This window comes from Amphiura filiformis, chromosome 2 (genome assembly GCF_039555335.1).
Source record: "Amphiura filiformis chromosome 2, Afil_fr2py, whole genome shotgun sequence".
Taxonomy (NCBI): Eukaryota; Metazoa; Echinodermata; class Ophiuroidea; order Amphilepidida; family Amphiuridae; genus Amphiura; species Amphiura filiformis.
The window spans coordinates 80,243,963-80,258,664 of record NC_092629.1 but is presented as its reverse complement, the minus strand read 5'-3'; the positions used below and the strand labels follow the sequence as shown (position 1 = coordinate 80,258,664).

Here is a 14,702-nt window from a genome sequence, read left to right as displayed (position 1 = left end):
TGAAAAACCTTTTACCCACTGACCTTCGTCAGTCAAGTTTATGGGTGAATGACTACATAATGGGTTTTTAGGTTTTAAGGTTTAATTTTTTAAATGTTAGCATAGAGAGTCATGAGTTGAATTACTGGAAATGATGATTATTTCACTAAAGATTTACTTTTATGACATACACCGTTGTTGCAGGTATTATCTGCAATCAGCACCACATTTTTACTGTTTATTGTCGCGTATACATAACTTAAGAACCACAGGACCTACAAAAGTATATCTGTGATATTTGAATTCTTATACACACTCGCTATGAAATGTTAAATGTATTGTATCGGGACACAAGCGTGTGGCCGCCGCAACCAACTTGCTAAGCAAACAAAGAGGGTGAAACAAACAAACAAAAATTTTGTTTATTTATTGTTCAAATGGTTTAGACATGTTAGATATAAGAAGCAACAAAAATTGTCTTTAAAAAAGACAACGCAGGGGATGAAGATAATGCTGGAATATAATGAGTTTTGGGTGTTGTGCATCACATGCTACAAACATAAAATATATGCTAGGCATTTACACAATGTTGAAACTGTAATGTGAAACGCCGTTGTCAGAATGACTGTGTTGATTTAGCCAAATTTGAATAGTTGCTGAGTAATGCTGACGATAAAAATAACTTTAACATGGTGACAATGTTAATATTTCGTCTTGACTTTCGTTTTGATATATAAGTAGCCTTAACCCAAACATGGCAAGATGTTTTAGCTTTATTGACTCCATTTCCTTAAGGTCAATGTATTGATATCAAGGTTAGTAACTATTTTAAACTGTTGCGATTTGGTAGTTCACATCATCTTGCGAATGGTAGTGAGCTTTGGCAAAATATGCATTTCATAGCGAGTGTGTAGAAGAATTCAAATATCACAGATATACTTTTGTAGGTCCTGTGGTTCTTAAGTTATGTTGTAAAAAGGGCTGAAACAACAACGTTTTTGTAAAATGTACATAACTAAACAACAATAAATCAAGCAAGTTTTCAAAGTATATGATTTGTAGAATGAACTTGTGCAAAACATCAATGCGTTATTTTTATGAATATCTATACTCTACCCTTAAAACAAACAATCGCATTCAACGTTTGTGTAACTTGTTCTTGCGGTTTAGGTATTAGAAGAAGCAAGAACTGTCTTTAAAAAAACACAACGCAGCGGATAAAGATTATAATGTTTCATATTTGCCCTGAAATAGATCGACTTCTTGATGTTTTGCATTAAACTATTCGACATTAGATAGGGAAGCTGCGAGAGCTAAGCATGGGCGATCAATGTCTATAAGAACATACGCTGGGGACATTGCACAATGTTAAAACTGGGATTATATGTCACTTTTAGCCAAATTAAGAATTATTTCATGCATAACTTTAAGAATAGTTGCTGATAATAAATATGACTCCAAAACGGTGTGAAGAAAATATTGAGTTATGAGTATTTTGGCAATCATAATACTGATGTATTGATACAGAGTGTGATGTGCTAACATACACTCTTAGTAAAAAATGCGAAAAGGATTCTTCGCTGCGGGGGTCCTTTCGACGTACTTCAAGGAGCCATTTCAGGTTCTCCAATGGATCTTTAGAACCCTTATTGGTTCTATAAAGAACCTTGTCAGGTTACAAAAAAAAAATCAATTTTATATACAGTATGCGACAGTACAATCAAATGCCAAAGATAATCAGAGACACTTGTTCACGTATCGCGCCCGGCTCAATGAAACCGTTTATATGAATTTCACCATATATCCAGTCCTCTCCCACCTCACCAACCAATGTTGGAGCAAACGTGTAGCACATTAAAAAAATGAGGCGTTTGGTATATACAACATTGAATAAGGGAGCGGGGAGGATTCATTAAACTGTGCTTTTTTTCACACCAAAATTCAAATTTATTGTGAAATGTGCCACAGGATGATAGTCAATCGGGTCATCCACTTCGGGGGTGTCAGCTGTCAGTAGTTTGTCTTTGTATCCCCCCTTTAAAGTTAGCTTGCAGATTTTACCAGTGATTTAGATTCTTTGAAGATCAGTGCTAGATTCAATCTTATGTTTATGTATTCTAAACTTAATGATGCCATTTATATTGTGTTTGAACAGTTAAAAATACGTGTTCAAACATAAAATACCATGATTACTGTAAGAAACTCTACGCTTGAACCATATTTACCATGTTCGCGATATGGCACGATAGGCCTTAACTTTGATACCATGAAAAAGGGCACAAATATTGAGGTCATTACGAATTTTAACAGTTCCACAATCCAAAAATATTAACAAATTTCACGCTATATGCTCTTGAAATCTCGCCAACATCACGTTTAGTAAATAGCAAACAATAAGTTTACGATCGTGTGATTTTCGACTACCAATAGTTTACTGACTATATCGTTCTGCATCCACGATCATCTGGCATGTTTTTGTATATTTTCTGTGGCTTTGAAACTTCGGCTAAAGCGGTGTTGGCTTCCATGGGACACGGGGGTGTACATTTCACAACGTTATAGGTCTCGGAGCGAATTGTATCTACAAAGCTACATATGTTGTACTTATTAGTTGTACTGTGGACACTATAGTGGTTTGAAAGAAATTAGCATTTTAGTCTCTTCTGAGTCTACACATTGTCGATAGGCACTGCTTAAACTTATATCAGGAGATAAAGCGCAGTTGGGCAAGACACGTTTTCTACGGGATTTTTTACTCTACATGTTCTAGGTAGGTTTCCGAAAGATTGGATGTTGATTATTTTGGTGATATTCTTCTCCTTGATACGGCCTATAACAACATCTAAAATAAAAGTAAATGTGAACCGCCCGGAGGCACCAACAGCCGGCCAAACATAGGCACGTGTATTTGTCCAGCGCTTTGCATTTCTACTCGTGGTCAATTGCTCCTAAAAATACGGACTAGTTCGAGTATCGGAACACTCTTGTCATAACACAACATGTGAATGCCGGTAGAAAAATGCTTTTACAGAGTTGCAACGGGTTGCGTTGGTCAGGACTAGACCTGGATCTGGATGGTTCCGTAAACTACAGTAGAATAAAATAATCACAGTAACCTTAAGGGTACACGATGCATTGCTTGTCGAAGCAGCCAAACAAAATAGATTTTCATTATCTAAATCAATATATATATTATTGAAAAATAGTACTTTGATGTTTTGTAAAATTTCATTCTACAAATCATGCTTGTCTTTACAACATACCTCAAGAACACAGGATCTAAAAAAGTATATCTGTGATATTTAAAAAAAAATTCTTCTACACACTCGCTATTAAATGATCAATGAAATATTTGTCTAAGATCACTACCATTCGCAAGATGCTGTGACCTACCAAATCGCAACAGTTTAAAATAGTTGCTAACCTTAAAGCAGTGATTAGGTTTGAATTCATCCATATCAAATAGATGTACTTGTCGGCCGTTATTGTGTATCATTTTACATAATAGATACTAGCTAGGAATGCGAGGAAGAAATGAAGAGCTTTGTTTCAAAACCCCTTACATCCACTTTTGGCTGAAATTGAGTTATTGACATGACATTATAGTGTGGGTAAAAATACACATTTTGGTGCTTGTTTGACCTTCATACCACTTTCCCTTCCGGAGATATGGTATATTTCCCGTTTGGAAAATCTTAGGGAATTTCCGGAAATCTGAACATAAAATGAATATAGAATTGTTTTGTTTTAATTTTTTGTTGTATACTAGTAGCATGGAATGTTCTTTACCTATTAAAACCAAAGGGAACTGTTTTTGGGTCACTATTTTTGAAAAAATCATTTTAATTAACAAAAGGTGTAGCTTCGGAAATACTTAAAAAATGCCATTTTCCCGAATTTAATTAAAAATTCATAATTAAAAAAGTAAATGAGATATTTCAATTTTTCTTTTTGATTTTGAAAGTATTAGTCAAGTTACATAAAGTAGTGCAAACAAATGGGCTCAAATATGATTGCAAAGGTGATTTCTAGTAAAGGGGTAAATTTGTTTTGTTGCAAAAGCCCTTACATCCACAATAGGCGCGATATAAAAGATATAATAAAATAAAAATGAAGGCTTCAAAATTGTACCAAACCTATTCTTTTAGTTTCTATTCATCAACACTTTATCCAAACCCAAATTGAATCAAATCGAACCAGCAATAGTTGCAGAATTAAAAAAAGCTGTTTTTCTCAAAAAGTGGATGTAAGGGGTTTTGCAACAAAGCTCTTCAAATACCCGACTCATCTCAAGTGAAGGATTCTGCAAATAATCTACACACCAAATAGCTTAGGAATAGACAGAGCATTCCTAAGCCAGAGGTGACTTGTGGATTATTTGAAGTGACCTCCATTTAAATGATTATGAATGAAAGCAAAAACAATAGATTCATTGATTGCATATTATCATTTTCATTATTCTGCGTATCTGTTACAGATCTGGAGGAGCTCTCAAGCTGATTATGAGCAGAAATTAAAAACACCAGACAGCTGACGTTTCTAGAAGTAGATTTATAAGGTATGTAATATCACGAAAAACATTAAGTTACAGGACAGAGAGTTAAAACATCATGTCTGTCCCGAGTCTAGCCATCTTTTCTTGGTCTAATATCCATTGTATTTCTTTTGTTCAAAGTCTGATCAACTGTCGATTATATCAACTAATGTGGACAGGTCAAGATAATATTGGTCAGGTTATGATAATCTTGGTCAGGTCAAGATAATCTTGGTCACGTCAAGATAATCTTGGTTAGGTCAAAATAATCTTGGTCAGGTGAAGATAATCTTGGTCAGATGAAGATAATCTTGGTCAGGTCAAGATAATCTTGGTCAGGTCAAGATACTCTTGGTCAGGTCAAGATCATTTTGGTCAGATCAAGATAATCTTGGTCAGGTCAAGATAATCTTGGACTTGGTCAGGTCAAGATAATCTTGGTCAGGTCAAGTTAATCTTGGTTAGGTCAAGATAATCTTGGTCAGGTCAATATAATATTGGTCAAGTCAAGATAATCTTGGTCAGGTCGAGATAATCTTGGTCAGGTCAAGATAATATTGGTCAAGTCAAGATAATCTTGGTCAGGGCATGATAATCTTGGTTAGGTCAAGATAATATTGGTTAGGTCAAGATAATATTGGTCAGGTCAAGATAATTTTGGACAGGTCAAGATAATATTGGTCAGGTCATGATAATCTTGGTCAGGTCAAGACAATCCTGGTCAGGTCAAGCTAATCTTAGTCAGATCAAGATAATCCTGGCTAAGTCAAGATAATCTTGGTTAGGTCAAGATATTATTGGTTAGGTCAAGATAATCTTGGTTAGGTCAAGATAATATTGGTGAAGTCAAGATAATCTTGGAGAGATCAAGATGATCTTGGGCAGGTTAAGAACTTTTGAACTAGATAAATACTCTCTTAGCATGTCTGTGCGGGAGTGCTATACTGTGATCGACCCTTCCCAGGTTAGGACAACATATTGTGTTGGGGGAACATCGTGAATGTGTTTTGGGCGGACCATGTGAGAAACTTTTAAAAATGTTGTTTTTGTTTATCCGAAGGAAAGCAAAGGGAGTTAGCTCAACAAGTATACCGCTTGACACATTCACATGGAAACAAATCTTGAACTGAATATGTTGTCATAACATGTTCCGTGGGGTTTGAGGGAACCTTTCAATATGGTTCCATGATAACACTAGGTGTTCTAATTTATAATAATAGGGCAGGTACTAATTCAGCAGTTTCCAAACTGTGGGTCGCTACCCGTGGGGGTCGGGGCCTCTTCCAAAAGGGGTCGCGAGATTTCCTGAAAAAAAATACTCTTTAACGACCCATTTTAGCATTACAATTGCAAATTTGGGTCACGGGAAAAATATGGGAATTGTATTGAGCAGCTGTCTCTTAGAGTTTGTATACTAAATGTCCAACCATGTAAGTAAGGCATCATAACGACATTACACAATACCAATCTTAGTATAACATTAATATTCTTTGCTATCTATTAATATTCTTGTTTTTCTCACTATTTACAGACAGACTGCATTAATTACATATCAATATATCAGTACCTGAATCGAACAGTCACTATGGCGAAAATATGCCTCACGTTAATACTGGCTTATATGGCTACAACATACATGGTAAGAGTGGTAGTGGTTTATAAAATGTACCCAGCAAACACAAAAACGTTTTTACAACGTTTTAAATAAGTTATATTTTGGGTTTTGGTTTAGGTAAAAACGTTTTAATAACATTAAAATGTCGGGTTATATAAAGGCCATGACGTTTTGTATAAAAACACACTCCAACAATATTTTTAAAATGTTTTCGAAATGTCATTGAAAACTATTTTTGCAAACATTTTTAGCCAAATATTTTGTCAACACTTACATTAACATTATGTTAAAATATTAGCACACAGCAAACACAGAAATGTTCTTAAAATGTTTTTTACAAAACGTTTTAACAACATTTAAATGTCGGGTTATATAAAGGTCGTGAAAACATTTCAAAAACGTTTTTGTAAATATTTTGGGCAAACATTTTTTTCAAAATATTTTTTCAACCCTAAAATAGCATTCTGTTTAGAATGATTTGTACCAAGTTTTCAAAAATGTTTTTGGAATGTTATTAAAACGTTTTTATACCCTTTATGTGACCCGACATTGAAATGTTTTCTGTAAAACATTTGTGTTTGCTGTGCAGTAAATTACCAACAAATGTTATTTAATGTTATGAAGACGTTTTATACCATTAAAGCAATATTATAACATTATCATACAAAATAGATTAGCAATTCTTTGACATAAAATGTTAGTTTTACTGTCAGATATATCCCCTTTATTTTTGAGCCGAACAACTACGGCAAAGCAAAGAAAATTGGAATTTACTACCAGCGCGTATGTCGCCAATACGTACCACTCCTTCGGTCATGTTATGGTACGACCCTTTGTTGTGTAGATCACCGTCCCATACGCCGTGTACGTACTGTGTGTTATGAACATCGTGTATGCGTTCGACTAATAATTCCATCGTAATAATAAGACGCCGGTTCCGGCGCTTTATTCAAAATCTCGGATTTTGACAAAACTACAGCACCTAGAGTCTTGATTTTTGCAGGGTATATTGGTTTAATAAAGTACAATATAATCGTGTAAAAAATGAATTTTTAAAAATCAGTGAGGGCGTCCTCAACAGCAAATGTTATAATATGGCTTTAATGTACCCTTTATATAACCCGACATTTAAACGTTTTCTGACAACCTTTTATAACCTTTTGCGAATGATGTCGAAAACGTTTTGTGTTTGCTGGGTAAATAGTCCTATTGTAGGTACTATCATGTAAAAACCTACTAGATCTAATCTAATAAACAACTCTCGATTTTCGGTTACTGTTACACACCAAGTTGGGCTGAATAACGAAATACCGTAGAATTCCGTCTAGAAGCATATATGCCTCTAAACGAGGTTTTTTTAACGAAAGATATGAAAGGCCAATACCCTTCTAAAAAACATTGCAATAGATTGGTCTTACAAATATACATGTTTGTACAGCCGCCTTTATCAGTAATATAGTTGTTCAAACTCCAAATAACGTTTTTGTTGAGAGTGTCTGCCTCTTGTCTCTTGTGTCAAAAAAACCTCGATTAGAGGCATATATATGCTTGTAGACGGAATTTTACGGTATATCAAACTTGCTCAAGTCTGAAGATGATTTAGATTAAAAGTATTTTAAAAGCCACATCTTCACTGATAACTTTTACTATGGTTTCTGGCACACCCTAAATATTGATTTCAAATTGATGATAATTATTGCAATCTGTGTTCTTTATGCTTTCCAGCAATGTATACTTGTACAAACCTGTAATTGGTACATAACCATGATAACATGTTATCAGCCAACACCACTTATCTCAAAACTGATGTCCCTGTGAAAATAGCATGTCACCAAAGTGGGTCCCCAACCCCGTGGTCCCAACTGACGACACATATATAGCTATTGACTGGTAGACACACAAGAGAATATGCCCAAAAAGGGGTGACGACAATGCAGTGAGCTGTAAACTGCATACAATGCTCAACTACTCGAGACGCTACGAACCATGAGATGTAAACAAGTGCATATTGCAATTATTTTTAATTTAGCGACAAAATAACCATTATTATTTTATGGATATGCCGTGGTCAGACATGACACGTTTTCAGACGACCTAGTTCCTGACGAATTTTTAGTTTGACCCCAGGAACCATCCATGAATAGAAAACTATTGTACTGTCTGACAAACAAGCAATAGTGCATACTGCATAGTTGGGTTATTTACAACCCATTGTCCCCAATAATACTGATAATTTAAATCACCAGTTGGATGGTGGGGGTTTGTGCGTGTTTCCTCGATTACGATACAATTACATAAACGCGCACCCTCATCCACACATTCCCTTTTGTATTACGTATATTTTGAGGACATGATAATGACAAATATAAAAGTCCAAAATCCTCTGCAAAATCATGTATTGCCAAATTCTTAAAAGATCGGTATTACTGAACACGTCCTCACGACGTTAACAGTCAGAGGACGTTATATATCGGGTAATAGGGGATAGTATGACCACGTGTTTTGATTTTTCCCGAGGATCGCCGAGAAAGGCGCTATAACTGACAAAAGCAATAAATAGCACTCTTATCAACATGTCTTGCGATAGCGTGTTTCTGCCATTACTTTGTATGTATAAACGCAATAATCGCACCGCGATTTTAAAGAATTGCTATTTGTGCTATTAACGCATATATTTTTCTAACTTACAATTTTTCTACAACATTAAAACGGCTTAGCGTGGTACGCTATTCGCGCGATTATGCTATTTTTCCATAAGCAAAATCGCCTGAATAGCACATGATTGAGGTAGGTGATGGAATCAGCGAGAAGAATAAAATCGCGTGAATAGCATAAGCTTGAAGTACGGTAGGTGATGTACAAAAACGCAAAATCGCGGGAATAACACAAGCTTGAGGTACGGTAGGTAATGTACAAAAACACAACATCGCGTGAATAGCACATGCTTGAGGTACATGTAGATCATATCTGCGTTACATTATGCTACTCTGGCTATTCTGTGCTCTTTATGGCAAGAATCACGCTTTCACATTAACTTGTGCTCCTTTGTGCTATTGTTGTTATAGTCAGAAGAATCATACTTTCACATTAACTTATGCTCCTTTGTGCTGCTATTGCTATTTACCTACTACTCATCATATTCGCGCTACTTTAGTGATCTAGTTGATGCTTTCACTCCGGATAAAGCTGGATTGAGATCAACGGACAATGGACGCCTGCTGGAGGCTCATTCTCCGATAAAGTGTTCAAAATGCCAAATCTGTGTCGCCCACAGTTTCAAGTCGTATTCAGACTTGTTTCATCAGAAAGAAATAACTTTTATTAATATAACTTATACTTATGTGTTGCCTTCTAAAATGTGTGGGGCTAGCGGTTGTAACATGTCTAGAAAGTATAAAACAATAAAGTTGATTATGCATATCCATTACTTTTCTCCATGTCGCCAGCCAAGGTGCGTTCCGTATTATGTGTCCCTACTCGCTAAACGTGTGCTGGTATTATGCCCTAATTATAAAGTATAAAACATCACAACACAGGTTATTAAATTTTTCCAACAGGTCTTTGAGACTATGTCGCCAATATTGTTCACAGATACGTTACCATATTTCTAATGGATAACAATCTGTGAAAATAATTGGCTAGATGAATGTTCTCATATGTGATGGATGTTCTCATATGTGTTGTCACAGATACGTTACCTACATACTACTCCCCTGTGAAAATACGCGGTGATAAATTAAGCCAAATACCACACCAGACGTTAGTACATTGGGTGATGACAGGTCATGTATGGGTATCAAGTTGATAAATTTATTCACTTACACGATTAAGACAAAGGTAGGAAAGGGCTTCACAGATACGTTACAACAGATACGTTACCCCAAAATACGTAGAAGTAATATTGTTCTAAAATGAAGTATTGTTGAAAAATCGCCCATTCATTATTTTGTGTTCTGAAACTATTAAAGTTTACGATTCTGAATGATTTTCATGAATGCTTCGTGGTTGGCATTTTGTCATTCCTGAGACCAAACTTGAACACTTTATCGGAGAATGGGCCTGGAGCTTCGCACAAGAACTCTATGGGGAGATAGATCCTTCGAAGTTGGTGCACCTAAACTATGGAACACACTGCCTGTAGCACTAAGAACATGTGACAATATCACAACTTTCAAATCTGGACTTAAGACCCATCTATACAATGAGGCATTCAAAGAGTGACTCTTTTAGTATTTGACTGTTTTTCTTATGAACTGCGTCACCATGTTGATATACTTTTCTCTGTTCTTTTGAACTTGTTGTGTCAAGCGCCATTGAGCGTCGAAAGGTGGATACCGGCGCTATATCAAATCATTATTATTATTATTATTATTATTATTATTACATTATGCTATTTTGGCTATTCTGAGCTCTTATGGCAAAAATCACGCTTTCACATTAACTTGTGCCCTTTTGTGCTGTTGTTGCTATTGTCAGAAGAATCACACTTTCACATTAACTTATGCTACTTTGTACTACTATTGCTATTTACCTACTACTCATCATATTCGTACCACATTATGCTATTTTGGCTATTCTGTGCTCTTATATGGCAATAATCACGCTTTCACATCAACTTGTGCTCCTTTGCGCTATTGTTGATATTGTCAGATTTAGCGCCTTCATGGGATCGCCGTATGTCTAGGTCCTAACAAGATCCTCGGAAGTAAAGGAAGGCAAACGCATAAATACATCCAACACACCGTACATAAGTACCCCTTCTCCCATGGGAGTCCGCACACAATGTGTGTCGTGTATACATGTTTTACATGAACGGGTGATTGCGTGTTATTGTTTACTTAACTTCAAAAGAAATCATTGCCAATAGTCACGACAAAAAGAGAGTTCCAAATCAGAAATTAAAACACTCTTACCCAGGCGTATATCGAGTAAGAATTCGCAACATCTCAAGTACACGCTAGTCCAGAGATGTACCGACGGTGGTGGTGGTGGTGTTGTCCTTCTGGCTCAAAATACCAGGACCAAGTTGACCAGGAGATGTGCAACTTCCTTTGGCCCAGTTTTATACCACAATAGTGTTCCAATGTTGACTCAACATAGCGCAAATTTGCACATTTTCGCAGCGTACACTTGTCCCGGTAAAGTCATGTTAGTAACGATTAGCAAAAAAATTTGAAATGTTTGCCCCCACCCTTTCCCCTTTGGCTCCATAGGCGTAGATCCCGGGGCTCGGTGGCCCCGGTACGACACTGCCTTAATCTAAAAGATCCCAAAGCCATATCATGATATTGCACAACAATCGACTTTAAACCAGGGCTTCAAACTTGAGGTTTAATAGTGTGAAAACACCATGAGGCAAATCATCTCATCGCATTTGTCACAGTTCAATAACCTTCATGTACGGAGGTTAAAGAACTGTGTTCCGAATGATGAGCGTGTTTGATATCCTAGTGATATCTTTTTCTTCAGCTCAATCCTTCCGATCCTCCCTAACTTCATCAGAATCTTTCAACTAGCCCACATTTTGACGTCATGTCGACATCATGTGCGAAATGTTTGTTCTTATTTTATTATGACTGTATTATAGTGAAGACACATAGCTGTATACATTGGTACTATGGTTTTCATAGTAGAACAATAAGGGGGGGGGGTCTCGTGTGATCAACTCCTCTTATGAAGAAATGGTTTCATTAATGTTAATATTAATATTACTACGTCATACACCATGTATTTAACCATCGTCCTTCTTAGGGATGACACTCTACCGGGGGTTGACCGCCGCTTCCGACACAACAAATGACCCATAGTGCAGTTTTGTCCACGGCAAATTCACCGTGACCTTTTCAGCCATAAACACGCTTAGTGAAGATTAAACCGAAATATGCAGTACTAAACCATTATAGTAATCGATTGTCCAATGCACATTTCTTACCACGTGATAATATTAACCAATGAGCGATCGAATTGTCCGCTACGGTCGACTAATCCAATCGATAATGACGCTACTGACATGTACGGGCGGAGCTCCACGGACTGAGTTTTGGGGATTTTTCACTGGTTTGCTATCATTCACTCGTCAAGGCACTCCACCGTTATTATAAGGACTATGCTAATAATTTAAAGATTGACAAGTAGAAAATAAACCATACTTGATTGACAGAAAGTACTAAATTTGTACCTATTACGGTTTGGTGGCACTCCTCTTCCAAACGCGACCAAATCAGGGCGGCCCGGTGAAGCAAAATGTGCATTGGATTAACACGGGAGTTTGGATAAGATGGTAGATTTCCTTCTCATACAAATGTATGGTCTCCCGTTATTAAAGCTTGTACCGGATTAAAAATTCAGATATTTTGAAAAGAGTAAGTAATTAAAACATAGATCAAGTACTAAAATCAGAGCTTTTATACTTTTTGATATTTGACGCTAACTAGTTCATCTCTTATACCCACAGCACAGCGCTACTAGTACGGGTCAATTACCTATGTGAGTGCCCCTGTGTTGTGTGCATACATGTAGTTAACATTAACTGCATGATATCCATCTTCAATCCTGCTGTCTATGTTTATTATGTTTATCATTTTTGTTACATTTTTCAGGTATCTTCACAAGCAATGACAAACGTGACAGACGAACCTATAATAACAATGACAACGGTGACTGAGTTGGCGAATCTGACAACTCAAGCAGACCCTTCGTCTACGCTAAAGATAACCGAGGGATCGTCGTCACCAGAAATGGAAACCGGATCTTTCGAATCAGGCGACTTCAACTATACATATGGCGCAGGATTCGACGAACATATTGTGTTCTGGCGGGGAAAACTGGTGCGAAACTTAACCATTAATTCTGGTGAGATCGGCGGCATGGTATCATGGAATGTGACAAATCCAAAAGCGCTAGTGTTACCAGCACAATTGCCGACATCATTTAATATCACAAGTGCGACCAGATTCCCTCATGATTTAATAGTGGTCCTTGGCGGTCGTTATCCAGGTAGTGCAGACTTAGTGGTGGTGTATACACCACCGGGTAGTGATGAGTCTATGGAAATTGGTAGGACTGAAGTAGCCTGCCATGTTGGACAAGGGCGCCTAAATACTGTCGCAACTTATATATTCATTATTTGGTTGATCATTTCTTACGTAACAATGGGATGTAAGATGAATATAGACGTTATAAAAAGCAAACTGAAACCACCCACTGGTGTCATTATTGGAATGATCTGTCAGTTCCTTATTATGCCTGCTTTAGCATATGGGATCGCTAAAATGTTTAATCTGTCATCAGAGCTCTCTGTCGGCCTTATTCTAGTAGGAACGTGCCCCGGAGGATGGATCAGCAATGTTCTTACCGTTCTTCTTGACTGTGACTTTGTCTTAAGTCTAACAATGACTGCGTTTTCTACCGTAATTGCAATGGCCATGATGCCGCTCAACCTATTCATATATGTCGATACAATCCTCGGTGTTGACAAGAATTTGCAAACGCCTTACGTCGAGCTCGTCGTACAATTATTGCTGCTTGTTATACCACTAGGAGTAGGTGTTGGCCTAGCCTACAAATGGCCAAAGCTTGAGAATCGCGCTGATAAGCTGATGAAACCATTTGCAACCATCTTAGTCCTAATCGCTGTTGGGTTAGGAATACCTACCCAGATTTACATATTTTTTGTGGAAGTCAATGGCTGGATAACATCGCTTTTATTGCCATTTGTCGGAGCATTTTTCGGGCTTGCTTTTGCGCGTATTCTAAATCAAAATTATAGAGCCTCAACCACAATTGCCTTCGAGACCGCTTGCCAGAACGCGTTACTCGCTAAGACGATGGCGAATCTGTTCTACCCCAAGCCTGAATCGGATCTCATCGGAATCTTACCCCTTCTCGTAGCTGTTCTTACTGCTCTAGAAGGTCTGTTCGCTGCGTTCATCTACACCATTGTCATCAAATGCAAAGACAGATATAGAGAGCGGCACGCGGACGCAGATGACAACGTTGAACTGCAGGGCGTACAGAGAAATGGACAGGCAAAAACTGGAAATAATATCGACATGGAGGTTGAGAAGGAGGACGGAGGGGTAACAAACCCTAACTATACTACTTAGAGACATAAGTCGCTGGCCATGTATAAATAGTAAGCATGATAAGGGGTTGTTTAATATCAAGGTTATATAAGGGTTTTTTTTTGGCATGAAGACATTGTACGGGCAAAGGCCTTTGACTTTGGCATGATACGCGAGGCAAAATTGGTACTCATCTACACGCTAGGCATTTTTTGCCACTCCACTAACCTCAACACACAGGCCCGAAGTGTTTGCCAAAATGTTCCTAAGCGTTCATTCGCTATTATATTGTTTCTACAGTTAAAGGCACGCGCTCGGATGCAAACGCGATCGAGCCACTTGGCATGATCAGATGATGTTAAGGTTATTAATTATTTTAAACTGTTGTGATTTGGTACTTCACAGCATCTTACGAATGGTAGTGAGCTTTGGCAAAAACTACATTGCTCAATTCATAGCTAGCGTGTAGAAGAATTCAAATATTACAGATATACTTTTATAGGTGCTGCGG

General features: G+C 37.3%; 1 protein-coding gene across 1 annotated transcript in view; it reads left to right on the top strand.

Annotated features, from left to right (window-relative positions):
* The window catches only part of LOC140146672 (ileal sodium/bile acid cotransporter-like), a 39,216-nt gene extending 24,907 nt beyond the window's left edge, over positions 1-14,309 (top strand). The window contains exons 2-4 of the mRNA XM_072168541.1: positions 4,457-4,537; positions 6,045-6,152; positions 12,728-14,309. Of these exons, the coding sequence (XP_072024642.1) occupies positions 6,099-6,152; positions 12,728-14,233 (1,560 nt within the window). The 5' untranslated portion in view covers positions 4,457-4,537; positions 6,045-6,098 and the 3' untranslated portion in view covers positions 14,234-14,309. The remainder of the gene's footprint in view (positions 1-4,456; positions 4,538-6,044; positions 6,153-12,727) is intronic.
* The last annotated feature ends 393 nt before the right edge of the window (positions 14,310-14,702 follow it).